Here is a 27,724-nt window from a genome sequence, read left to right on the forward strand (position 1 = left end):
TACTAGAGGGCACTCCTGTGATGTTTTGCAATCAAGTTTTGCACTTACTATCTTCTAGCAAAGGCGTCAACAGCGTGAACTAATGAAAGCTCTCCAGCAGCAGCAGCAGCAGCAACAACAGAAGCTGTCTGGTTGGGGAAATGTTGCCAAGTCTGCCGGGACTACAAAATCTCTCTTGGAGATACAGCAGGAAGAGGCAAGGCAGATGCAGAAGCAGCAACACCAGCAGCAGCAGCAGCAGCAACAGCAACAGCAGCAGAGCAGAGCCCGCAGCACTACAGTGAGTAGCTCCTACTTTTTAATGTTTATAATTTCTCATTTAAGTCAAGACAGATTTAAATACTTCATCCTTTTTGTTCCCCAGCAACATTCAAATCGGCATACCAGCATTGGCAATTCAGTATGGGGCTCTCTAAGCACAAATCCTAGCAGCCAGTGGGCATCAGATCTTGTCAGTAGTATTTGGAGTAATGCTGATACAAAAAATTCAAACATGGGATTCTGGGATGATGCAATCAAAGAAGTGGGCCCTCGTAATGCAACTAATAAAAACAAGAACAATGCTAGCATCAGGTAAGAATGTATATGGTTGAATTTTTCTTTCTTCTGTTAGACAATGCCAAAGCTTGCAGCATTTCTTATAAATGGTTCAGTGGATGAAAGTTTTCTATCAAACCACAGCACAACCAGGATTGCTTATTTCATCATATGTTAGGTTAGCTGGTATAAATAACTGAGAAAAGTATTAGGCAGGGTAAAAGGCCATTACATGCAGTGGGCTATACAGCTTTGTCTTAAGAAGAACCTGGAGTGATTTATGCATTTCCAAAAGGTAAATCTGGCTTTTAAAAAAAGATTTATTTATCCTACCTGTATTATGTTTATAAATAACTCAAGGCATAATACATAATTGTATTATGTTTATAAATAACTCAAGGCAGAGAACATCTCTTATACTCCTTCCTCATCCTATTTTCCCCCCAACAACCAACCCTGTCAAGTGAGTTGGGCTAAGAGAGAGTACTGATCCAAAGCCTTCCTCATGGCCTTCATGACTAAAATAGGACTAGAATTCACATTTTCCAGGTTTCTAGCAAGGCACTGCCTGCCTGCCTGCCCGCCCGCCCGCCTAAAACATTTGTATAGCCACCCATCTTAATACTGAACTTTGGGTGGCTTACAACCTACTCTAGCATATATGTTAGGTCCAGTAATATCCAGGATGATGCACACAGGGCAAGACCTCTGCCGTGACTGCCTCCCTGTGACACATGTTTTTCAGATAGAAAGATGGAAGGTAATCATTGAACAGGTGGGGAAGGATAGTCCAGCCCAGTATGGAGCCAAATAAGTATAAGTAGGAGCAAATGGATAGATAGTAAGTCCAGCTGGCTGCATCTATTAAGATTATACCTTATTGTACACCCATATGATTTTTTAATATAATCGATAGATTGCTGGAGTTTTCTGGTTTCTTCCTATACTGTTCCTGGCAATCTACATCTCTTCCTCATACTCTGCTGTGATAGTGTTTTTCTTTGTCCCAGTAAATCTATAGGTGTTACAAGCAGGCATAATAAGAAGGTAGAAGAAGAGGAAAAGTTATTGAAATTATTTCAGGGAGTTAATAAACCTCAGGATGGATTCACTCAGTGGTGTGAACAAATGCTTCATGCACTCAACACAGCTAACAACTTGGATGGTAAGCAGTAGTAAAAGGTACAAGCATCTTACAATATATATCATGCATGCTACCACATATTACAAGAAGTTGTATCATAATTGCATTCTAAATCCATAATACTGTTTTGTAGTTTAAATAAATATGAGAAAATTATAGAAGATCCAATACTCATTGCTCAATATTCTTGAGGAGTGGATATATAAATTGTGCTGCATAATACCACTTATACTTTTGAATCGTAGATTTTAGCACAGGACTTTCTGCATTGCTGAAAAATTAAATGAAGTAAGAGTAGCCTGTTGTTTTCATTAGTAAGTAATTCAGTGACATGAAGGAAACATTTTTTTGTTTTTTTATTCAAGCAGAAATAATTTTGTTTTACATAAAGTTTTTAAAGACGTTTATCAAATAGTTGATACTGGAAAGCTCTTGTCCATTGCATTACTGAACATTCTTTACAGAGTTCTCACAATTGAATCTTTCTTCTTGTTCTAGTTCCCACATTTGTTTCTTTCCTGAAAGAAGTGGAATCTCCTTATGAGGTTCATGATTACATCAGAGCTTATCTTGGGGACACCCCTGAAGCCAAGGAATTTGCCAAGCAGTTTCTTGAGCGCCGTGCCAAACAAAAAGCCAACCAACAACGGCAGCAGCAGGTTCATATTTCTGTTTTGGGGGAATATTTCCAAGTCAGAAATAGATATTACTCAGGCAGAGAAAAATGCATCAGATGGATGTGGAATTGTTCCTAACAAGGAGAGCATGTTTGAGCATGGATGTATTAATATAGAAACTATTCATCTTGAAGCTTTTCTTAAAACTGTATATAGATAAAAAGTAAATGGAATAAACTATGGTCATCTGGAAAATGTCTATCAGGTAACTGATAGCATATGAAAATATCTTCTGATACGTTCCTACAATAGGGGGAATGCTTCTTAGGCAAGTATTTTAATTTTACCTTAAAATATGTCCTTTATTTCCAGGATTCTGTATGGGGGATGAACCATAGTTCTTTGCATACAGTCTTTCAAACTAATCAGAGCAACAATCAGCAGTCCAGTTTTGAAGCGGTGCAGAGTGGCAAAAAGAAGAAGAAACAAAAAATGGTTCGTGCAGATCCAAGCTTGTTAGGTGAGTTTTAGAACCTTCAAATTATAATTAATTTGTAACATTGGTGTGCCTTCAAGTCAGCCTTAACTTCTGACAGCTGCCTGGACTAATCCCTGCAGTTTTCTTGGCAAAACTTTATGGAAGTAGTTTGCTGCTTCCCTCTCCCTAGAGCTGAGGGAGAGCAACTGGCCTAAAATTATCCAAGTATCTTTGGCAGGATTTCCCAGTTTCTAGACTGAAGCCATCATCCCATCAGACTGGCTCTCATGATGTAACATCATTGCTATAAATATCTTGCACATTTTTCTGCAATAAACCAGAAATTTAATATGGTATATTAAATAAATGGAGTCCCACAGAAAACATAGAAACTAAGATAGAAGAGTTGCTTATAACTATTTTTTCTCCTCTTGGGATTGCAGTTTTATTTATCAGTCAACTCCCTTTTAGTCCCCAGAATTTGCTTCACAGATTATTACTTCTGCAATCAGATGTATGCAAGAAAACAGCTGCTAAAGTTTTATGTACACATCTGTGCAGTTAAACTTCATATGCTCCATTCTGTTGATTTGTTAGATTCCTAAAAAACAGTAGATAGTGGATATGTATTTTTTTTATAAAATATGTGATTATCAAGAGAATTCTTCAATAATACTTTTATTACATGAATCAAGGCTTTAAAAGTACCGAACTGATATACTAGAAAGTTTTTTTCTTAACTACAATCTATAATTTCATATGGTTGTTTAATTACATGTAAATTGGCAAGTATGAAACATTTCATCTGTGAACTGATAAATTGTAAACTCGGACTGTCTTTTTCAGGTTTCTCAGTCAATGCTTCATCAGAACGGCTCAATATGGGAGAAATAGAGACGTTGGATGACTACTGAGTAAATACCACTCACCTGGCTTTTCCAATGTCTGTTAACCATGCATTCTCCACTGCCGGACAGAGTTCTTTCTCTTCACTACTGTCATCTTTGCCTTGCAAATGGATCACAGAATCAATCATCTCAGGCTGCTGTTTTTGCTTCAACAAATGCTTTCTGCCCAGGATTGCACAGCCACCTTCATTTATATTGGTCTTTGGTTTTTGTACTGGGTAGGCAGAAAAGAAGATTTATTCAGAGGTTGAATTCAAAGCACTGTGAGTGATTTTTTTTTTCTCCCAAGCTATTTGGAAAGCCATCTGGAGGTCTACATATGGTAGCTTCCTTCCCTTCTGTCATTACTTTCACAACAATAAGCCGGTGCAATCATGGTGGAGAGCTCATGGTTAACAGATGTCATTCAGAACCAAAATGCCATGCAGATACTGACTTCCATGCCTTCCAGTTTCAGGAGGTGCATTCATAAATTAACTGTAAAACTGCCAACAGCAGAAAATTTTTGTGGTGGGCAGCATTCAGCTTGGATTGGTCTGGCATTGCACATCCCTGTCAGCCTATCTTCAGCACATTGCATTTGGGGAAGCTCAAGTCTGTCGTCATTAAGTGGTGGTGTCAACGCTACTTGAGTTCAGGCTTCGGCGCATCCAGCCTTCTTGAACAATTGGGGACTCAAGTTGTGGGAGGAGGCACTTACTTCAGGCTGAATTTCTCCTGTAATTCTCTTTCCTCCATTGTGATTGGGCCAGTTATTTTGGACCCTTCTGCTGTGAATTTGTCTCGTTTCAGAGACACATAGGATCTTTACCATATGTATGTTCATCAGTTGGCTTTGTATGAGGATTTGACACTACCTTTGGAGCATGAAATGTAGCCAGATTTTCATCTGGTTACATATGATGGTGATTCAGGATTTTGTAAGTTCTGCAGCAGCATTATGCCAAGGAACAGGAGATGTCGTCTTCAAAGAAAAATAAATGACACAAGGAATTTGAGCATTGGCAGTGTCTATGTTTGTAAAAAAAAAAAAAAAAAAAAGAATAAAATGCAGTGTGCTGGTTTTTGTTACATAGTACACTCTCCCATTACTTTCACTGTGCCCATATTTATATCATCCATCTTCTCCCAGTTATATTCCAGAATTCAGTGCACTTAGGTACCTTCATCCTTGTCCCCCACCCCAATCTCCCACTTGCGCAGTGAAGTTGCTGTGTGAAGATTTTTTTTGTCATCACCTGAAGAAAACAACTGAAGTTGCTTTAATTTTTATTTCAATTGATTTTCCTCTCCCTTCCTCACCTTTCAAATGCCAATTTGTACAATAACTGTATAGAGATGGTTATAGACTTGTAAATAGTTTTGCATCTACTAGCACAGAGAAACCTGTCACAAATCTGCTCTCCTTTACTTTGTACACTTATGAAGCAGGGGGAGGTGGTAGTTATGTTTACAACAGATCTTTAAATTCCCTCTGAACTCTACATAATAAGAGGGAGGGGGGAAACGAGAAGTTTAAAAAAAAATAAAACCTGGTTGTATTATTGCACATATTGTTTGCTTTTGTCAAAGCCAGTTTTGGCAATCTTTTGTGGTGCTAAACTCAGCCTTGAAGTGCTACAAATACCCATTTGCTTAATTGACAAGCAAGTACACAGGAACTGGAGGGACAGAAGTTGCTTTATTTTGTAATCCTAGAGGAATGTTGCTGGTTTTTGATAATTTTAGAGGTGGAAATAAACATCAAGGCTGCAAATGTTTGACAAAGATTCACTCTTCACTTTTTTCCATTTGAAGACATTCGCTTATTCACACTCTTGTTTTGTTTATGCAAGAGACCAAGTCTGGGTAGTTCCTTTTACAGTTGTAAACATCTAGAATAGAGACTTTAATAAGCCCAGTGTGATCAAAACGGCAAGTACTGTATCAACAGTGGTGGTTGTTTTTTTTTTTTTTTCAAACTAAAAAAATGGCTCTCTAATCTACTTGTAAAAGATGCTGTCTTTTGGGAACAGAGGTGATTTTATGTGACTCTTAAATGTAGACTTAACACTTAACACTTAGTTTTTGTGCTAGATTTCAATAGCTGTTTTGGGATGAGTTAAGGAAATAAAAAAATCAGAGTAACTGTGTTTCAAATTTTGTATAAACATTTTAGAATTTCCACTTCCCTTTCTTTAAATTAGTGTAACTGAATATTTTTTATAGAGCCCTATAGAACAGTTCTGTGCATCTCATCTCAAAAGTAAGTCATATTAAATTTTATTAGCCTTACTTCCAAATAAGTGTTTTATAATTGCTGTCTTCACATAAGTCTCAATTTTTTAAGAGTGAGATGTAAATAAATTATGTAAATAGGGATGTAGTCCTTATCTTAGATCAGTTTGCTAGTCCAAGAACGTGTATACAAACAATTCTGAGTATGTAAGAAGCCAGTTCTAAATTGAATTAATTTTAGTAAAAAGTGGCATGGGTAAAATTTGAAGCTCAGGAAACAATTGCCTTATTTGAATACTACTACTGCTATGCTGCTAATAATAATAATAGCCTTTCTTTTGTATAATCTTGTAATTCATGGAAAGACGGATGACAGATTGAGATCTCTAAATAGAACCTGACTGATTTGCAGTCAGTTGACAAAGATCTCAGACTTAAATTAGACAGACTGATACTATCTATGCAAAACATTCCACTATATGAACCCGTGGAGTCCAGTAAATAATTTTCTTTATTCATGTCAGAAGCACCTACAAGCAAATAGAAATATAATATTCAATACTGAGCAAGTAAAATAGGCATAAAATAGGTTATAAAAATATAGATGAACACTTAAAAGATGAAAATAAGTAGGATTAGAACTAAATTATATTAATAATTTAATAAATAATATTTTTCTTTGAGCCACCATTTGTAGTTGGTGATCTCAAGATTCTGGTTGGATGTTTGCAACTTGAACTCTGTACTATAATGGATAAGACTCCTAAGCTGTGATTTATTAGAAGCTTTTCAAATTTTAGTTTGGACACATTTTAATGTTTAAAGTCAATTCTCTGCAGAATTAATACTGATAGTTACAATTATTCAAATGCCAATTAATTACTTTATTAATAATGGTGTTATAGTGATCATCACACAGGCAGCTTTCTCCCTTAACAGGTACAAACTGAGCTTTGAACTGAAACCCTCGAGAATAATAATCCTGGCAAGTGTGATACAACTATTAAGTAGTATTTCAATTTACAATGTTCAATGGTGCTGGGGCATTTAAATAGTTTTAATGGAATTCATTTCAGAAGTATTACCTTGCTGAAAAAAGGAATAATACTCCAGATCACCAATGTTCAGATGATGGCATTGTAGGATATGCTATGATTTTTGCTGCTACTGTTTATTTCTTTATATTTTTTTATTTTATAAGCCACGTTGTGTTTGTGCCAATATACCAAATAAATTTATAGATTACCTCTTTAAATATCAGTTCACCAAACTAACATACAGCAGTGGCAGCCTGTGCTAGGCTAACTGTTGTCTATCTCTGTGGTGCCAAGTAATAAGAATCATCTTTTCACATTTTTCCAGTTATGGTCAGGTGTGAGTAAAAGTGAGTATTTGCCAGGGGAACAAATATGGCAGTTAGAGATGTGGAAAATTTTTGACTGAAACTTTGTGAGTTCAAAACAGAGTGTTTTGAGGATTTTGGAAGTGTTTCAAACCCAAAGCACTTCCAAAATGCTTGAAACAGTAGTTTTACATATGAAATGGAAAAGTCTGCAGTTTTACATGCAAATAATTTGAATCAAAACAGTTTGAGTGGCCCAAGTGGCAGAGAGGATCTTAGCCTTGGATTTCAGACTGACTATAGAAACACAGTGAAGTTTTTCCTTGCAAAAGTACCAAGCTTTTATATGCATACTGATATGAATTATGATTCAACAAGAAGTAGTTTAAATTTATTTGAAGGTAATTCAGATAGTGATTTTATCATTTGACTATTAGTACAGTGTAGTAGTTTGGCTATTGAACTGGGGCTGACATGCAAAATTTGCAAGGGAAAGAAATATAATTGTAATATATTTAATAATATAAGGAAAATGCCTATAAAAACTCAAATGGAACTCTTATAAAACAAAATCATTTGTCTTTAATAGGAATAAATGAATTCCTATTAAAATGAAACATTTATTTAAAAACTACCATTGTGCTTCTGAATAACAATTTACAACAAAATACTTTTCAAAACTCAATCCTAGAAACTGAAATTAGATCAAGGATGTGTATTGGTTCTTAAAATAATTTTTCATACTTTTATCAAAAATAAAAGCTCACCAGAATGAAACTACGTTATTTGAACAATCCAGTAAATTGAGCTTAAAAAGTCATTCACTGCAGTTTGAATGTAAAGTTACTGCAAATAATTTCAAGTGCCTAATTGATCTTAGCTGATTTTCTAAGCTCTCATGTAAATAAGTATGCTGAAGAATTTTCTTCCTAATGAAAATTTGACTTCTACCTCTAATTTATTCAAAAATACTTTCTGATATATATTTGAACATAAGGATTCTGACTTTTCAAAGTATTGAACATTTCTGGAAGATTCAAATATCCACTCATCATTTATATAATTCTTTCAGGTTAAAGAAATTCGGCCATGCCGTAGCAAACAGGAAAAGATCTTTCACAAAATGTCTGGAATTTAAATTAGAGAATGGTTAATAAACATGGATCTGATACCTGGGATATATTTTAAATTCAGTCAAGAATTGGTAGATAACGGTGAATTCAGAAACTTCTAACATCTGTTACTTTAAACATGCGATTGGCATCCTTCTGTTTTGCACTCTCACACCCTAGGCAAACACATGCCTATTTTAAGTATAGAACTGTTTAATGAATAGGGTTATTCATTGCTATCCTAAACTTAAAATATGTAGTCCAGTTATTGGAAGCCTAGTGCAGCCTTTGGGGTTTTGCAGTTAACTGCCAATTAATGTATGCTTTACTCTGTTGGGGGAGGATTGAGTTTCCAAGGGCCAACTGTAGAACTTGGGGGTGGAGAAATAAGACAAAATTGTTAGAAGGTTGAACTGCCTTCTGGCTTAAATCAGTTAATCAGCCAGACTGCATGCTTAAATGAGGCTATAGAGTATTTGTCGTTCTGCTTAGTATATTTCTACATGTCTAGAGATTTGAGAACTGACTGGACAAGGTTTTGATTTAGCTTCAGAAAATTTGATTCCTGATTAAGAATTTAGAGAGTTTGAGCATTCCCTGAAGCATCTCACTTTTTTGAAGAGGCAATGCCCCATACCAAGACATTTCACCTCATCCTACTGACACTGTCTGGAGTCCTCATCTCTTTTGTAAAAACTGGTAAGCTGAATTTCTTTCTGGCCAACATATTTCAAATAGCATTTTTTCCTTTCCTGTGCATTCTCAGAATTCTAAATTTCTTTTCCATAAAGACAGTATATGGATAACTAACATAATAATAAAAAAACTTGGATGAGATTAAAATTTACATGTTTATGAGACTAAGGTTGTGTAACTAGTTTCAGTTTGGTTAGCTGGAACATAATTCAGCTTTATACCCTTGAAGAGTCTGGAAATCCTTAAATCTTTATTGATACAGTTAACTTAGGTGTGTTCAGAAAAAGTCATCATGGGACATGGTTTTGGGTATAATTTTACAACGGAATTATTCCATTTTTAATGGAAGTATTTAATTCTGTATCTGTGAAGATAAGAGTGATAGCGCTTGCTGAAATGTAAAAACAAATTGTTGGAGTAAGATGTATGAGCCACATGTAAGTTTCCGTGACATTCTTGGGGGTTTTATCTGCACATGGTTAGCAGAAAGAATTATGAATTTATGATACCAGATGTATTTCAGGATGCTTAGTTCGAATAATAGATTGCAGAACTGATTTGTGGATGGATTAATTTCTCCAATTTGTGCAGTTCTGTGGAAGTTACAATTCAAATAGTGCGATTCAGTATTATAAAAATTTATAAAAACATATTATTATAAAAAGTGTTAGTGTAGAAGGGGTGTGTGGGTGTCTATCTGTCTGTGTGTATATGTGTGTGTTTCTGGAAAATAAATGCAGAATAGAATATACATTCAGATCTTAACCATGAACCAGTACAACTGCTGAAAGCATTGAGGATAGCGTAAAATATTACTCCAAGCAAAATGAATACTCAACGTTCAGAGAAATAATAGGCTCTCTTAGTGCTCACTCTGTCCCTTGTCTCTCTCCCATTTGAAGTACGTAGTTCTCAGAGATTTCAGACAAAAAATATGTTCTTGCACTAATGTTTGAGATTTCTTTACTTGGATTATTTGGTGGGAATCACACCTGAAATCTTTAAATAAAAAAATACACATTGTACCACTGACCCATAGTCCTTTGCCGCTTCTTGTGTCCTAGAGAAGAATTTTTATGCAGATTCTGATTTCAAGGTTCCGGCTAGTGCAAAAAATAGAGGCTGTGTAGATATTTCTGGAAATAAATGTTATTTCAATTACAAGTACAAGCGGGAGAAGAATATGGAAGTGGAAGAGGTTTCAGAATATCGTAGTAAATATATTTTAAGAGATGTATCTTTTTTCTGTCATTTGGATTCAAAGCTCGGCAGATGTTAAACTACTCAGTTTTTTATTCAGCATTGTACATTTGTCTTGCTATTTTTAGAACTCTTAAAAGTTGGACAGTTTTCTATTAAACAGCAAAGAAGACTAATCTCTATTTTTCACATAAGAAATTAAATACACAAAAAACTAATTTCTGTAAAATTATGACTTTTTTAAAAAAACAAAGTTGTTTTCAAAAATTTTCTTAAACATTTGATAATGATATCATGATAATGAATGGGAACCAGTTTGATGTAGTAGTTAAGGCATCAGGCTAGAAACTATGAGACTGAATTTAGTCCCATTTTAGGCATAAGCCTAGTTGCATAACTTGGGCCAGTCATTTTTTTCTCAGCCTTTGGAAAGAGGCAATGGTAAATCACTTCTGAAAAACCTTGCCAAGAAAACTGTAGGGATTTGCCCAGGCAGTTTCTAAAAACGACACCAGCAGAAAGAAAGAAAAATGAATGAGGATGATTTACTTTTGATGTAATAAAATTTAGAAGATGCTTAGCAAGAGAGGTTTTTTGTTTGTTTGTTTCTGTTAAGGAAAGACATTTTAATTCATTCTCAACTCCTGCTAGAGAAAAATAATCATGAATTTTCTTTGCAACAATATGGGCATGGTCTGCCATTGCCTTCATTCATTTTTAACTAGCTGACAGCCTTTATATTTACTGGTGGTCTTTTGAAGCTAAATCCTTTCTTAGCTTCTAAACCCAGTCAAGCTTAACCAGGAGTTGGAAATTTGTAATCAAAGGTTTTTTTGTGAAATTGTATGCTGAAATATCTGTAACGGATCTTAAAATTATCTAAGAAAAAACAGATCAAGCTAATCTGGCAAGTGTTGCTTTTTATAAATCTGGGTTAAATTCTGGCAAGCAACTGCATTGTTTTCAAGATACTTATGCTGATCGCTTTATGATCTGCTCTACATTTTTTCCTGCATGCTGTAGGTTTTAATACTGCATACAAGATTCCACAGCCAAATGGAAAATCTTTCTATTTGTAGGAGAATAAATTATGTGTCTAGTTTTTCTGTTTTATTTTGTTCATGCAGCATTTGAATATAGTAATATAATTAGCATGCATTTACCAACTGGCTGTTTTTAATTAATTTCAGTTCATGTGTACTTGTAACTGAAGTGTGCAACATTACCAGTTGCACATCTGCATAGAGTTCTGAACAATGATACGAGTAGTAATAATCAATTTAATTAGGTTATACAGAGAGTCCTCACAACAGTTCATTTAGTGATCGCTCAAAGTTACAACGGCACTGAAAAAAGTGACATACGACCATTTTTCACACTTACAACTATTGCCACATCCCCATGGTCACATGATTTACATTTGGATGCTTGGCAACTGACTCACATTTATGATGGATGCAGTGTCCCAGACACACGTTTATCCCCTTTTGTGACCTTCTGAAAAGCAAAGTCAAAGGGGAAACCAGATTCACTTAACAACTGTGTTACGGCTTTTAAGTACTGCAGTGATTCACTTAACAAATGTGGCGAGAAAAGTCATAAAATGGGGCAAACCTCACTTAACAAAATTCTCAGCAATATACATTTTGGGCTCACTTGCGGTTGTAAGTTGAAGGCTACCTGTATAGTATGCATTATGATGATCACTTTTTGCCCATTGTGTTTTGCTTTTTTTTTTCAAATGAATTTTTCCAGCTTGGTTCCGGGGGAGGCAAGTTGCCAAGCTCAAACAGAATGATGGAAAGGGTAGGGCCAGCGTGGTGGTACGCCTGGATGGGTATTATAGACAGACTTCTTGTAAACAAGTTTTGTTTAACAAGTTCAGCCTCTGCCGACCCAGGACTGAGAACTGCACCACAGTCTTCCCTTGTGCCTCCGAAGAAGGTCTTCATTCATCCGCACACTGGCCACGTGCCCATGGTGGCTACCTGGATCCAGACAGTCCACTGTTGGTTTCCAAGAGAATTTTGGGCCCTGCTTTTCTGTGTCGATTGCTTGGCTTTCTGAAGCGGAGTCATCCAAGCTGAGCAAGGAGATATTCCAGCCAGCCCCAAAGGTGATATGGAAGCAGTTGAGTCAAATGTCTGAAGTATTTCTCTTGCAAGTCTATAAAGAGTTTTTCCCTTATTACAAGTCTATAAAGAGAAAGCAAATAATAAAAGAATAGTTGTATTATCCATTTTCTTTGGGCTAATAAAGGCTAACTTGAAGTAAACAGGCTTAATGCTGCCTAAAAATAGGTGAGCTTAATGTGTGCAGAGAGTTGTATTCTTGATTCCGAAAAGACACAATCACAATTCCCATTGTGCCCTTCTAAGCAAAAGCTCACTGTTGGTATTTTGTATATTTAAATTCAGCACACCTATTTTTTTTCAAAAACCAATAGATCCCTTTTCCTAACTACCGTACAGATTTGCCTGTATTGGTAATCTGAAAAAAAAACTAAAAATAGTTCAAAGCATTAAAACAGTATTGCAGTGATGGTTACTTCAAATTCCTGCCTAATGCTCAAATAAGGGGACAATCCTATGTATCAGAATATTTAGTGGGATGGAGATGACCAATTCCGTATCATAAATTTCATAGCTGCCATATTTCAAAGTCAGAAAGGACCTGGTTGGTAATTTCAAGGTGCTCTGCATAGCACAACAAAATTGATTTGCTCCTGTCTTTTCTTCCAGGGCAGGATTGTCTCTTTCAGATTCTAATGAGATAATCTATTAGGGCTGGGTTTTGTTTCGTGTTTTTTGTGTGCCTTCCAGTCATTATTGACTCTTGGTGACTGCCTGGAAAAATCTATGCCATTGTTCTTGGCAAAATTTTCAAAAACAGTTTTGCCCTTTCCTCCTCCTGAGGATTGAGAGAAAAAAATGTCCCAAGGCCATTCAGTTGTGCCTGAATCAGGAGTAGAATTCATAGCCTTCCAGTTTCTAATCCAGCTGCTTTAACCAGTACACCAAACTAGCTTTCTACTTTGTACAAACAAGGCACCCAAATGATAGTTTATGTTCCTTCTTTAAAGTTTGCACTTTGAAGTGTAGCTTTTACCATTCAATTCTGCAAATATTTCAAGGGCCATGCATCAATTTTGATTAAGTGGGAAGAGCAGATAATAAAAAAAATTATTCGATTGACCCTTGTTTGGTGGCTTAGAAGTTAGTAAGAACATCAGTTGAAAAAAACTCTTAGTCAGCACATTATGAGTCTTACTAGATGGACTGGAATATATTTCGAGGGCAGTGTGTATATACAGTAACTCCAAATTCAGTAAAAATATATAACATAATGGGCTGGATCTTACAACCCCCCCCCCCTTGCTCCTACTCAACCATTCGCGGGAGCAAGCTTTTGTACAAAATGTTTAGCTAAATTATTATTTACCTAATGTAATCTTACATGTATTCCAATGTGAATTCTATTAGGCTTATTCCTAAGTAAGAAAGTAATAAAATTGCAGCTTTCTTAAGCAGCAAAGGAAGAATTCCCTCACTTCTACCTCTCTCCCCAGTTATGATCATTGGCTAACAATATAGAAACAAACTGCCATCTGGAAAAACATAATTTGTGCTTCATGTTGCATTCATCAGCATAGCTAGGCCTTTTCATATATGAAGTTGTTCTGGTCTGCTCTTCATTATTTAAGCAAATAATAAACTTCTGAGTTCCTAGATGCAGAAAAAATTGCCTGCCCTAAAATATGGGGGGGGGGGGTTTGAGGACTGCAGATGATTACAGTTACTATTTTACCATTTTTACAATTGCATGACTGCATTTGCCCTTAAACATAAGAGGAAGACCCGTAAGCAATGTATAAAATACGTTATAAAAATTGTAAAGCAAAGCAAAATAAAATGAAAAATATTCATTAGAATAGAATTGCTGGTGGAGTTATTGACAGAGGCATGGGAAGACCAACATAAGAAGGTAACTTTTTAAAATACGTCTAAAATATGCTAACATTGGAGCTTGATACACCGCAGAGGATAGTTTCAAAGCACAAGGCCACAATTCCTTCCTTCACACCACCTCCAAGTGGCCATTGCACTCCAGTGGCATAGAGAAAGGGGTCTTTCCTGACCATCATACATACTCCAGTGACTAGGTAACTAAAGAGCTGCATACTTTTAAAGAGATCTTTTTGGCATGTCCATATATCTCTGTAAATTCAGGCTGGCTAGGGCAAAGTCCTACAGATGGGCCGTCTAGGATAGATAGAAATACAAGCCATGTGGCTTTCGGGGGTGAGGGGGAATCTTTCCCAACAATTACTTTACCATCAAAGGAAACTTTTTTCTAGGGAACTTTTAACAACTGAAAGTGGATTGTGTTTTAGCATCATATTAAGCAAGTCCTAAAAAAATAGGATAATGATTTGTCCCTTCCTTCCTTCCTCCCTCCCTCCCTCCCTCTTTCTCTTTCTTCCTTCCTCCCTTCCTCTCTCCCTTCCTTTCTCTTGTTTAGTCCAATTCTGTTGTTTGACTAACATAACCCTTTGGAAGGATCAGTTTGTCTATATAAATGTGCACCCACACACAGATTGAGGCTGTGTTTCTGTTTTGTTGATGTTCCTTGGCTACTCCTGCAGGCATTATTTTTACACAGGTTTTGTAACATGATTAGGTAGTTCTGAAGGGTGTTTCCAGTTTTCATCTGGGTGTGATATTTCCAGGGCTTCAACAGGGCTCTGTAGAATGTGTCCAGTTCTTGCTAGGGCCTCTGTTTCAAGCTGTCTAACAAAATGAGCTTTGATTCCTACCTTCTGGGTCTACCCATATATAAACACAAATAGCTTTTCAGTTTCTTCAGGGATGCTTAGGGGGGAAAATGGGCATGAATTACAGGATCAAAGAAAATGTAATTTTCTTGGAATCTCACCTCATAATTGCAAAGGGGGAGGAGACTCTATCCCCAGTCTTCCCTAGTTCTAGCACTTCGTCACCTGCCTTGATTTTCCTGGCAGTTGAACCAGAGGTGGGCTGCAGCCGGTTTGGACCAGTTCAGGTGAACCGATTAGGATTCTGTGCAGTTTGGCGAACTGGCAAATACCATCACTGGCTGGCCCCACCCCGCCCACCCTGTCCTGCCCCACCCAGTCACTCCTCATCTTGCCTGCTCACCCAGCAAGGCTGCTGCTATTCTTTGTCTGGCTCCCTTGCTTGCCTTGACCATACAGACTCTGCGGGCCAGCCAGCTTGCCTGCCTTCGCCACTGCGGCTGTATCCCATGCAGCACTCTCCCCAAGGCCCAGCTGAGCAGCCCTGATCTGCCTGGCTGAGCCTGCAAGTAAAGTCCAAATCCCAGCCTAGCTGCCTCCAACATGGCCCAGCCAGCTTGCCTGCCTTCCACCGCAGCTGCATCCCACATGGCGCTCTCCCTGCGGCCCAGCTAAGCGGCCCCGATCTGCCTGGGTGAGCCTGCAAGCAAGGCCCGAATCCTGGCCTAGCTGCCCTCCCACGTGGCCTAGCCAGCTTGCCTGCCTTCTGTCGTGGCCTATCATGCGGCAGCCACAGCCCAACTCTCTGCCTCAACTGCTTTCCTTCGCTAATCTCGGCTCCTCCTTGCTCACCTAGATTAGACTCGCCCAGCTGCCTTCTGCTGCTCCCACCCGCTCCAACAGCAGAAGCTTTGAGGCAGAGGTAAGCGTGGCTGGGTGCCCCCTCGGGGAAGCGGGGCTGGAAAGGGTGCTTGTCTCCAAAACTTCCCATTTCTCTCACCCTCCACCTCCTACTGCTTCTCTCAACCTTAATCCGTTTCTCTCCCTCTGCCTCCTACCACTTCTTGAGGCCCGAGACAAAGTGCCTGGTCTGGGCACAGAGCCTCCACGACGGAGCCCTTCCTGAAGAGCAAAGCCTTGGACAACCTGATCTGTCCCAAAGGCCTCAAGGAGCTCCAGACTTTCCATGCACCTCCACCGGTCCAAGTGCCCTGCCCTTCACAGATACCAATAGGGCCAGTGCCCAGTGGCGGTGGCACTCCAGGAGGGAGGGTGAATGTCCCGGGGCTGCATGCACGTACAACAGCAGAGCAGCAGTCTTGACCCCAGCACAGCATCTCCCCCGAGGGCTGCCCGCCGTCAGCCTTACTTAGGTGGGCAGCTGTGCACTGACGCCATTGGGATCTGAAGGGCAGGGCGTTCAGGCCGGCGGAGGCACGTGGAAGCTCTGGAAGGTAAGGCTGACACTGACGGGAGGGAGACCCACTGCTCTTGGCTGAAGAGCCTCCTTCTGGGCCTGGCACGCTTGGCTTCCACGAGGCCTCCAGGCAACTGCCATCTGCCTGCCTTCCCCTTTGCCTCGGGTCCCTCATCCAGCCCGTGATGGGAGGACGTACCACTTCTGGGCCTTGCCAGCCAGCAGGTGCACAGGCAGCCCTTGGGGGAGATGCTGCACTGGGCCCGAGATCGCTGCTTTCTGCGGTGCACACATGCAGCCCCAGGACATCCGCCCACTATCCTGGAGCGCCGCCACCACTCTTGAGCTCACCTTCCACTTCCGCTGCCGCTGCTCTGGAGCTCCACTTCTGCCTGCTGCCACCGCCACCACTACTCTGAAGTTCACCTTCTGCCGCCACCACTGCTGCTGCTGGTCTGGAGATCGCCTTCGGGATGGATCAGTTTGTCCAAGCCATGTGTCAGTCCTGGAAGCCATCTTTTACTTTGGATCCCCGGGAAGGGGCTCCATCGTGGAGGGCTGTGTGCCCAGACCAGGCACTTTCTCTCAGGCCTCCCACCTCACATGGGGCGGCAGGAGGAGGAAGTGTGTGACCAGGAAGGCTGCCTGCAGTTCTTGCAGCCAAAGCCGGGTTGAAGTATAAGACTTCCAAGGTAGCTTCTTCTAGCCTATGATTCTAAAGTCTCCAAGACAAGGGAATTGGAGAGAGAGAGAGAGAGAGAGAGAGAGAGAGAGAGAGAGAGAGAGAGAGAGAGAGAGAGAGAGAGAGAGAGAGAGGTGGCTTCTTGGGGGTGCATTTTGGAGAAGTATCAAGAGAAATGCCAAAAGGGCAATCAATTTGGGATTAAATTCCAAATGAAATTGAGTCTTCAGGGTAAGGAGACATTAAGAACTTTCAACTGCAGGTTTCTAAAAAACTTATTAAAATGAATGTCTAGAGGCAGCTCAACTCATTAGTCCAGAGGGAGCAAAAGAGATAGGATCTCAATGAGGGTCTTCTCTATTTAGCTCAGGAATAACAGAATAACTGAGTTGAAAGGGACCTTGGAGGTCTTCTTGTCCAACCCCCTGCTCAGGCAGGAAAACTGAGGATGCCAAAATCTGAGCGGACGGCCTGGGAAAGGTGTCAGAATAACATTCTGTGACAAGCAAATTTGAGAAAGTCTACATTTGTGGGAGGTGGGGTGGGACTTGTGCATGCAAAACAGAATAATGACCAGAATTAACTCCTCTGCTTGGACAAAGCAAGATGAAACAAACCTGGAATTTGCTCCTATTCCTCTGGTCACTATAAGTTAAGAAATTTATCCATGCCATTTTAAAAAAAGTGTTTAAATTTTGATATTTTTCATTATTGCTTTCCAGTTAATAAAGATTTATTTTATAAAGTTGCAAGGTGTTATTTATTACATAGATTACTATTTAATTATTAAAAATAAATATATTTGTTTGCCAACTCTAATCTCCTGAAGTAGTCCACATGTGATATAATATTAAGATAAAAATATATGAAAATATAAAGTACATAAAAATTCCATAAAATATAATTGGATTGTTTAAAACTTTATTTCAGATCAAGCAGACTTAAGCATCAGCCATGTTTTCCCCTTCAAAACAATCATCTATCATCTCTCTCTCTCTCTCTCTCTCTTTCTCTCTCTTATCTACCTAGTCTTCTTGCCTATCAAAAAAATCATCTGCACAGCAGTTGCTGAGTTACTTACAGCCTTTCAGACTTTAACCATCAGAGGGCAATGCTCTCTATTTTTTGCAGCAGTTCCTGTTCGAAGATGTTTTTGAGGTACAACACTACTGATTGTGGCTTAGACTAATGACAGGGAGAGCAAATTATCTGGCTTTTTTTTTTTAATCCAGTGAAAACCTCATCAGGAGAGTCCTCCCATAGGCTTTTTTCTGTAGCTGTGCTGCAAGGGCTGCAAAAGGAGACGTCTACCTTTAAAAAAGTATTCTTTTAGAGAGGACCTTATTCCCTTGGAGAAATTCAGAAAAACTTCCTTTCCACTTTCTCTGCTTGTTTATGCTCAGCTGTACTGACACTTTTTAGCACAAGTTTTGGTCTGCTCTGGATTGCCAAAATAACTAAATGACTTGTATGTTTTTCCCAGCAGAATACTCACAAGAACCTATCCCAACATTGTGGAATGATTCACCAGAACTGCCATCAGGTGGAGGAGCTTTAGAAACCACCCCTCCTGCCCGCTTCTCAGATTCTACAGGATTCCCATCATACACATCTGATTATGAACTAGAGGACACAACCCATCTCCACCATCTGAATAATGACAATGGTATCCATGCTTGGCAGCGAGGCTGATTATTGGGCGGGTCCTAGTGACATCTTGTCAGGCCTTCTAATGAAGGGTGGCAGATCCCCCTCAGGCCACATGCCCATCAAGGAAAGAATGAACATGTATTATTATTGAGTGGGTCCTGAATATACATATAGCACTTTTCTTTTCCACTGATTACATAAAGAGGCTTGGCTGGCTATATCAATCCAATGGGATCTTTTAGGATCACTTTTATATCACTCCAATGGGATCTTTTAGGATCACTTTTATATCAATCCAATGGGATCTTTTAGGATCATTTTTGTTCCTTTATTACAATTAAGTTTACAACGGTTTAAGGCAGTGGCCCCAAACCTTTTGGGCATCAGGGACCAGTTCCATGGAGAGAGGCTTTTCTGCAGAGCTGAGGGGGCATGGTTTTGTGTGCTGGACAATGGGACCAGACCTGGGGTAAAGCTGGACTTCAATTGTGCTTGTGGAATTCTGGTCAGAGGGTACCCAAATCGATTGGTTGTGTGTCCTTCCCATCAGCAAGGAGTGCTGCTTATGGCAAATGTGCACCTGATATCTTAGTCAGCAAGTGCAAAATGTGAGAGATTTGGGAATAGGATGTTCTGAAGACCAAGAGTACTATCCTGTTCAGGCCCCTGCTGTGCCTCCTCTAGACCAGGCTTTTTAGTGGTCAGTTATTATTTTTTTAAATTTATTATTATTTATTTATTATTATTTAGTGGTCAGTTTAGTGGTCAGTTGATAATTTTCCAGGAGTAAATTTCCAGGAGTAAATTGTTCAGACTAGAAGAGATTCAAGTTATTCTGAACATCCCAGATGGATCAACAAAAATAGAATACTGTTTTTTTTTTTTTAATTTGATTTATATGCCGCCCTTCTCCGGAGACTCAGGGCGGCTTACAGTGCGTTAAGCAATAGCCTTCATACTTTTGTATATTTATACAAAGTCAGCTTTGTATAAATATACAACTGTCCTCTATTTTGACTTGTTTTTAAAATGAATTATCATAAATAAAAATGTATTTAGTTTTAATCATAATAAGTAGTCATGAAAAATTGAAAACAGGAAGCTATCACATTTAATACAAGCTAGACTTGTGCCATTCAGATCATAATATGGCTCTGCTCAGGGACTTCAACTCTACTACTCTTGCTGTGACTTACTGGTTCAGCTTTAAACACACATACACAAAAGGTTATCCAATTATCTTTATTTTTCATATATCAACTATATATCAATTTTATATTATTTCATCTCTAGTTTTAAGACTTCAAAATTTAGTCTGGTTAAATTTTGCCAATTTGAATTCAAGAAGTCAGAAGGCAACATATTACAACTTCAGTTGGAGTATAACATGTATATTTTTAAGTAGTAAAACACTTGAATATTAGTAGTTATCTTGGCATGATGAAGACGTGGCTTGCTATTGCAATCTTCTGCAATATCCTTTCAACTTTGTGGTCTATTTTAAAGTACTGGCCTTCCCAGTTGATCAGGGTTGCCTGCAGAGGGGATCAAAAAGATGACCATAATCATGTGGTTACATTGTTTTTTAATGTGTATCATGGGCATCCCTTTACAGAGGGAGCAACGATTTCCTATCTTGGACAGCAGCTGCTTATCTTTTTAGCTCTACCAAGGATCATCTGGTGGTGACCTAGGACTGGGAATGGAACATACTAGCCTGGAGCTTCCTTTCCCCACTACTGTAGTCTTAAGCAATATAAAAATGGAGGGGAAGAGCCATAGCTCTTTAGCCCCCACCCTTAAATGTAGGTATCCGCCACTCATTCAGAAAATATAGTAGGATCATTATATATTTGATATAGTTGAGCAATTGCAGGGGTAATGTATTCTCCTCCTGCAACTGTGGTTTTAGGCATAATCTATTAAATTATTTTGGCCTTTGGGTGTATCTCATTTTTAACTAATTTATTATTGCATTGTTTGCTGAATATGCCAAATCCAAATGCTCTTCTGTTCTTTTTCATCTGCAGAGTCTCTGGGTCCTGGGGCTATCGGTGCCATAGTGATTGCTGCTCTGCTGGGAACGTCTGTGATTGTGGCCTTGATTGTTATCACTCTACGAAAATGTTCTGCTTCCTAAAATTAATAAAAAGTGCTTTCCTCCCCAAGTATACTCTTGTCGAACCTTCCTCTTTCCTCCATGCTTGCCTATTTTGGGAGAGAATAGGAAGAACAAAGGTACACCTGCATTTCAGAGGTCAACCTGTCCTCAAGCCACCTTGGACCATGGCTCTGGTGCTTCTTTCCTTTCAGACAAAAGACCTTGAAAGTGCGGAGTTTAATAATTGCACAGTTGGATGTTGGGTGGGAGGTACATCTAGACTGACCGAGAAGCTGCTACAAGCATCAAGTTCCTGACAAGAAGATGCTTTGTACCACCAAATACGAAGCCCATGCATTACTGAAAGGCCACATTACGTTCATGCATGCATTTAAAGGCACATATTAAAAATGACTATGAAGGCTTGATTGCTAAAGCAAAAATAAAACCATAACCAGCAGCTTAGCTTTTGATTCCTGAAATACTAGTGCTGGGGAGTAAGAACAAGCTGTTCTGTATTTATTTTCAGATGGCCTGATTTTATATACTGTTCTGTTATAATTAAACAAGTCTTTTTTCCCCCTAAATACTATGTTTGCTCTGGCTTTTTTTTTAAAGCAGCCAAGTTAGTTTTCTTAACATTGGATATAATTTTGGGTAGAGATGAGGAACACTAAGGTTAAAAAAAAAAACTATACAAACTTTTCCTGTTTGTGTAGAACAACAGCATCATTTATTGCATACCCTTATGAACATGCATTTCTATTTATTTGACCAATAATATATGACAGAGTGGTGCAACTACTATAAACATCAGTGTGAAACTACTCACATCTCTCAAATGGTTAATTTGGTTTGGGAGTTTGTTGTGAAGTAGCATATTATCCCAGGCTTAGTTGGGTCAAGGGGGTACTTGGTTACTGGCTTGTGAGGTTAGAACCACACTGGCCATTCCTACTAGCCATGCAGCCACTTAAGATAAGCTTTTGCACAGTTCTGTTATATACGTTTGGTAGATTTAAAAAGGTGGCTGAAACTTTCCAGTGGTAGATTTGGCTGAAACCCTCCCTGAACTGTATACTGTATCACATCATCTAACCTAAAGTGAGCTCTTCTTTCCATTTACAAGGAGCTTTCTCTACCAGGATTTATCTATGCTTCCTTAGATATTGGAATAGCTTCTCAGAGTATTCAATCTTAAATTGTTCGTAAAGTATGTTGACTTGGATCACAATTGTTGGGCTCCGAATTTTCCCCCGTTCCAGCCAGCCTGATAAATTGTCATGGATTCTAGGATTTATAGCGGAACATCCAGAGAATCATAGGTTCCTCATTCCTTCTCTAAATTATTAATATATCACAGATATTGATATATCTCATATTTATTAATATATAACAAGAGATCCTTTGAAAGATGGCTTACTTCTATTGCTACAGGATTCTTCCCAAACCTGACCCCTATGAATGTCTGTGGGGCTAAACTTCCATAAAGTTCAGCTAACATTACCAGGAACTGATTTGTACATTGCTACAATTTTTAGGTGATATTTTCATGTTTTTACACAATCTTATCTCCTTTATTATTTTGCAAGTAAATTACTCAAAGGCACAGCAATGGCACAAGCAAAACATGATTGGTATTAGATTAACATTGTGAGATGGGAATGGATGCTTTCCCTCCAAAACTCAGCCACTTTGGTATTTTTAGACATGTATCAGTATAGCTCAAGAAAAACAGTATCGTAATGCAATTTGGAAAACTCTAATTTTGGTAGCAATTAAACATAGGATCATATTTTAATAATACTGGTCACAACTACATTGGCTAGGAACATATGAGTAGGTGAGGTTTTTTCCTAATGATTACAAAAGTTTTCACATATTCACACTCTGCCTTTCAAGCTGAAAAGTCTTACTTCTGGAAATTGGTGTTACTGATAATGATAGAACAGAATCATTTAGACCAATGGCCTTTCATATTATACAGCAGTTTCATCTCTTCAAAACCCTGTCATTTTGGGGCAAATTAACACTTTGTTATATTTGTGCCTTGTAGAAAGGGCATTTAATAAATTATTTTAGGAGTATATAAATAAATGCTTCTTGATAATGGCTTCTGTAGCATTTTTAATATGCAAAATGCTTTACAACCTTTTAATCTATTAGGCTCAGGCCCATAGCTGACTATGTGGCTTTTCCAAAATTAAAAGGATCTTGATGCTGTTTATGGCTCTGTATTAAATGATCAGACATTTCTTGTTCTTTTGGCTCAAGGCTTTCCTGTACGGAAGTTTAAAGTACAGACTTCATGCACTTTGCTAAGGGTGCACTACAAATGAGTAAAAACACATTTCTATTACTTTGACACAACTCTGGAGACATTTAATACAAACATCCACCTTTTGTCTCAGGTCCACTGAATTTCATTGCATGGGCATTGACTGTTATTGGTGCACAATCACAGAGCAAAGGAGCAAAAGACAGAACTTTACTGTTCTAACTCTGAATGAGTTACCGATGCTTCCTAGATGTAGCACCCATCTGGAATGTTATGAGTAGTTTATTTGGCTGTGAAAACTGCTTTTCTTTTACTTTTTTCAACATATGCAAATGCTTCAGTGTATGCAAGAGACTCAAGCAGAGAAATCTCTTCAAGGAATATTGTGTCAAATATTGCATTCTCCTATACAGTTTAGTGCAGCATTTGCTTAGGACAAACCCTTTAATACAATGGTCCCCAATCTTTGTGGCTTGGCGGCTTGGTTGGGGAGGGGAACTGAGCTGTGTGAATGGCAGGCCAGTGCGCACGCACATGCAGTCCTTGTGCAAGTGGTGGGCCAAAATGCATGGGTGCAGCTCGACTTGCACAAGCAGTGGGCCAGCACAAGTGTGCGATTGCCTGTCAGCACACCACTTGTGTTCTGGCACGCCACTCATATGGCCCGATTCCAAATCAGCCACAGCCTGTACTGAGTTGTGGCCCAGAGGCTGGGGACCCCTACCTTAATATACTCCCCATTCTGGCACTAACTCCAAACACAACTATACTCTGTCTGGTTGCCAGTAGTAAATGTATAAGATAACTATATTTAGATAAGTAAGTGCAGTTAGTGATTGCTTAGACAGGGAGTAATGGTTCTTATAAAACAGAATAATTGATTCAGTATTGTCCCTGCATAATGTGGTTTGGCATACATCATTTTGAGAAGTGTAGTCTACACAGGTCAATAAAATAGAAGGATGATAATCTGAGTTCCCAATTCCAACCAACTGATCCTTATTTTGGAAAATGTACTTTGCATGCTTCAATCTTACCTTCTAGAACTTTGAAGTTCATAACCAAGACACCCACGTAAATAAATATTGCGGTGCATTTTAACTACATAACATTACACTTCCTAATCTTTTTGTTACCTCCACCTTTCTTCCAAAACACAAGAAGAAACTAGTTTATCACATGAGCAGTTCAAACTCAGTTCCTAGGAGAAACTTGCTGAGTACAGAAATATGGAAGTTGACCATTTATAGTATAAACTTTCAATATAGATTGTCCATAACTTCATTATCTTTCCATAAAATCAAATGCTGCACCTTTTTGTACCATTGGATAAGATGCTAAAGAACCAAGTTGCTGGATTTACGGACCATTACATAATTTTCCCAGTTGCTCAAGTGATTAGTTTCTTCATCATGCAGAGTTAATAAATTTACAATCTTCAGAGTATGCAGTACATTAAGAAAGACATTTACAGCTTCTACATCTGTACAGGTGAATGACAGCTTCTCTTCTTTTCAGTCTGTCTTCAGAAAGACTATCCGACTTGTAATGAGAATGCAAGGGAGCCCGATAGTTCATAGGTGAACGGATTTGCTTGCCAAGATGATTCGTGTGCATTCTCTCAAGTACTATATTTCATTGTCTCAGCCTCTGCCATAAATAGCTTCTGAAAAACAGACGACTAAGCAATGATCATTGTCTATTCCTGCTGCCCATCTTCCTCCTCTGACTGTCATCAGTTTTGTGCACTCGGAAACATTCCTTTAAATTTTGAGATCGAATCTTGGGATTCATAATCTCTTCACCCATAGAACTGGGGAACCAACCTCTTTCTTGATCATGCAAACGTTCCCCAAATATCCAGCCTAGAGTAAAAGACAAGATCATGATGGTGAAAGAAATGTACTAATAGAGATCAAATTCATATTGGCTTAATAATTCAATATGCAGAAAATATTTTATTAATTAGTGTATTGTGATGGTGGCTATGCCATCTTAAGTATGAAGCAGATGTTACAACTAAAGGAAATGTAAGAATATAGCTTCATTAGCACTGAAATATCTTAACATTACTGCAGTTTTAAATAAGACTATGACAAAGTATACACTTATTCATTTCCTTGGGCAATGACTGCTGGAATGCTCAAATATACCCAATCTCCCATCCTTAATGATGCAGATAAAATAGTGTTCCATTGTAATGGAACTGGGACATGACTGCATCAGTCTTGTTGCTCTTACCGTCATCTGTCTTTTCCAGAATGTTGAGAACATCAGCCAATTCCAATGAAAGCTCATCTGGTTGCTGGGCCACGTAAGGATGGACACATTGTACTTGAGGGCAATCTGTTAAAGGGAAGGAGATTAATTTAGTTTGCCAATCATTTATGAGAGGGAACTGCATGGGTATTTTTAACAGAATTAGGAGCTAATGAAATCCTGATTTGTATAAAAAAACTTGCTGCAAAACATAGTGTGCAAGAATCTCTCTCTCAATGTTTCCAGAAGTAGTTTGCCACTGACTCTTCCTAGAGTGAGACTGATCCAGAATCACCCAGCTGGCTCTGTGCTTAAGGAACAACTAGAACTCAGTAATTCCTGGTTTCTAGCCTGGTGCCTTAATCACTACACCCAACTGGCTTTCCCAATCAATGATACCCATCCTGATTTAAAGTCTAGAAGAACTCACATTGCTAAAATCCAATAAAAGAAGAAAGGTATAGCATGCTTTTCCAACCTGTTTGGATAGCACCTTCCTTTTCACTTACCCATAAGCCTGGATGTGAAGGAAACAAACTTTGTTCGTCGATTTGGAGCCAGTAAAATCATCCAGCGCTTCATTTCACTTCTATGTGACATATACAGGAAGAGATAGAGCAGTCAGGGTTTTCCATGCACTTTTGGAAAGGTTAGAAATTATGCAACTCTTACAATTAATTGTTCCTGCCAATTTGCACATTTTTCTTCTGTATAGATAAATGTATATTTTATTCCATTTAGGGAGGAATCAGAAAGCTCATAACACTTCTTTTCTATAAGTCCAGTGACCATAAGATATACAAGAATGCATTTAAAGGTAAAGGTAAAGGTTCCCCTTGCACATATGTGCTAGTCGTTCCCGACTCTAGGGGGCGGTGCTCATCTCTGTTTCAAAGCGAAGAGCCAGCGCTGTCCAAAGACGTCTCCGTGGTCATATGGCTGGCATGACTAAACACCAAAGACACATGGAATGCTGTTACCTTCCCACCAAAGGTGGTCCCTTTTTTTCTACTTGCATTTTTTACGTGCTTTTGAACTGCTAGGTTGGCAGAAGCTGGGACAAGTAACGGGAGCTCACCCCTTTACACAGCGCTAGGGATTTGAACTGCCGAACTGCCAACCTTCAATTGACAACTCAGCGTCTTAGCCACTGAGCCACTGCGTCCCCTTTTAAGAATGCATTTACATTATATTATTATTATTATTATTATTATTATTATTATTATTATTATTCCTTCATTTAAAATATTTTTTTCCTTGCAGCATGCACAACATTAGGTCTTTATCTTAATATTGAATGCTTCAGCATATGTAAACATATTTGTAAATCTATAGGCACTTTATCATTCCCCTTCTCATGCCATGCATCTGCAAAATGACTCATCTGCAGTTATGTATTTAAAAGATATATATGGCCACCCATTTTAAGGAACTCTGGGTGGCTCACAACAACTAACAGTTTATCAGAATGTCTTGCAGAATGTAATGCAATAAGCAGTGCACAGCTACAAATATCTATGAAAACTGAGCATATTTCAGAAACTATAAAAATGTAAATTCCACTACATACTCCTCTTACTTTTCAACTCTTGCTTAAAGTATGCATTGTTTTTCTAGTTTCAAATTAGACAGGATACAATAAACTTCATACATAACTCATACATAAAAGACTGACCATGAAGAGCTTGTAGTTTGATTTCAGAAAAAAACATACAATATTTACAATGGTCCCTAGCCTGAATTTATATAGCTTGGATGGAAATCCTGTACATACTAACTAAAGTAGGAATAAAATAGAACAATAAAATGCAACTACTTGAGTGCTAATGGTTTCAGTACCTAAAACTATTCTGTACATAAAAAAACAAGGTTTAAAGAAGAACATATTCAATTATATAAGGAGTTCTACAGAACTGCATAAACAATCATAATCATGTTTATGAGACTAAATCTATAGGATTTCTAAACCTCTCATAATATGTTCCATCTGCCTTTTGAAGCAGACATCAGCAAATGAAATGGTCAAATTAGACTGGGAACAAACTGGTCCACATACTTTAGCAGCCTCCAAAACCCCTGAATTATTGTCAGCATTGAAATTTATTTTGGATATGATTTATGTGCCAAAAACCTGAAATAAAGAGTTGCAGTATCTCCTATTAACAAATATATGGTGATCAAAGAGTATCAAGTATGTTCCTTATGATTCTAAAATGGGGTTAATTCCACAAAAGACATTTGTCCATTTTTATTAAATACCTAAGAAGAAAATCTGGCTGTCTTAAGGGTAAAATGCATAAAGGAATCTGAGC

At 38.4% G+C, this 27,724-nt stretch overlaps 3 protein-coding genes across 6 annotated transcripts in view; 2 read left to right on the top strand and 1 right to left on the bottom strand.

Moving 5' to 3' along the window:
• The window catches only part of GIGYF2 (GRB10 interacting GYF protein 2), a 91,674-nt gene extending 86,992 nt beyond the window's left edge, over positions 1 to 4,682 (top strand). For all 4 annotated transcript variants that reach the window (XM_070946251.1, XM_070946255.1, XM_070946253.1 and 1 more), the window contains 6 exons: positions 59 to 280; positions 365 to 573; positions 1,548 to 1,702; positions 2,180 to 2,340; positions 2,671 to 2,818; positions 3,623 to 4,682. In XM_070946251.1, coding sequence (XP_070802352.1) covers positions 59 to 280; positions 365 to 573; positions 1,548 to 1,702; positions 2,180 to 2,340; positions 2,671 to 2,818; positions 3,623 to 3,690 — 963 coding nt within the window. In that variant the 3' untranslated portion in view covers positions 3,691 to 4,682. The remainder of the gene's footprint in view (positions 1 to 58; positions 281 to 364; positions 574 to 1,547; positions 1,703 to 2,179; positions 2,341 to 2,670; positions 2,819 to 3,622) is intronic.
• A 4,299-nt stretch (positions 4,683 to 8,981) lies between these two features.
• SNORC (secondary ossification center associated regulator of chondrocyte maturation) lies at positions 8,982 to 20,914 on the top strand. Its single transcript, XM_070945987.1, has 3 exons — positions 8,982 to 9,054; positions 18,611 to 18,790; positions 20,805 to 20,914. Exons 1-3 carry the CDS (start codon positions 8,982 to 8,984, stop codon positions 20,912 to 20,914), a joined length of 363 nt encoding a protein of 120 aa, XP_070802088.1.
• Positions 20,915 to 21,608: 694 nt separating this feature from the next.
• Positions 21,609 to 27,724, bottom strand: part of NGEF (neuronal guanine nucleotide exchange factor) — a 53,242-nt gene continuing 47,126 nt past the window's right edge. Inside the window, exons 13-15 of the mRNA XM_070945427.1 lie at positions 25,922 to 26,001; positions 25,395 to 25,499; positions 21,609 to 25,018 (exon numbers count right to left, since the gene is read on the bottom strand). Of these exons, the coding sequence (XP_070801528.1) occupies positions 24,846 to 25,018; positions 25,395 to 25,499; positions 25,922 to 26,001 (358 nt within the window). The 3' untranslated portion in view covers positions 21,609 to 24,845. The remainder of the gene's footprint in view (positions 25,019 to 25,394; positions 25,500 to 25,921; positions 26,002 to 27,724) is intronic.

The sequence above is a fragment of the Pituophis catenifer genome, unplaced genomic scaffold, assembly GCF_029215685.1.
Source record: "Pituophis catenifer annectens isolate HBS135680 unplaced genomic scaffold, rPitCat1.0.hap2 SCAF_6, whole genome shotgun sequence".
In the NCBI taxonomy this organism is placed as follows: domain Eukaryota; kingdom Metazoa; phylum Chordata; class Lepidosauria; order Squamata; family Colubridae; genus Pituophis; species Pituophis catenifer.

Bases quoted from the DNA above. Each gene is read 5' to 3' on its own strand.
- SNORC (XM_070945987.1), top strand. From the start codon at position 8,982: ATGCCCCATACCAAGACATTTCACCTCATCCTACTGACACTGTCTGGA. The intron at 9,055-18,610 runs GTAAGCTGAATT...TTTTCCCAGCAG, and splicing joins CATCTCTTTTGTAAAAACTG to AATACTCACAAGAACCTATC. The intron at 18,791-20,804 runs GTATCCATGCTT...TTTCATCTGCAG, and splicing joins CCATCTGAATAATGACAATG to AGTCTCTGGGTCCTGGGGCT.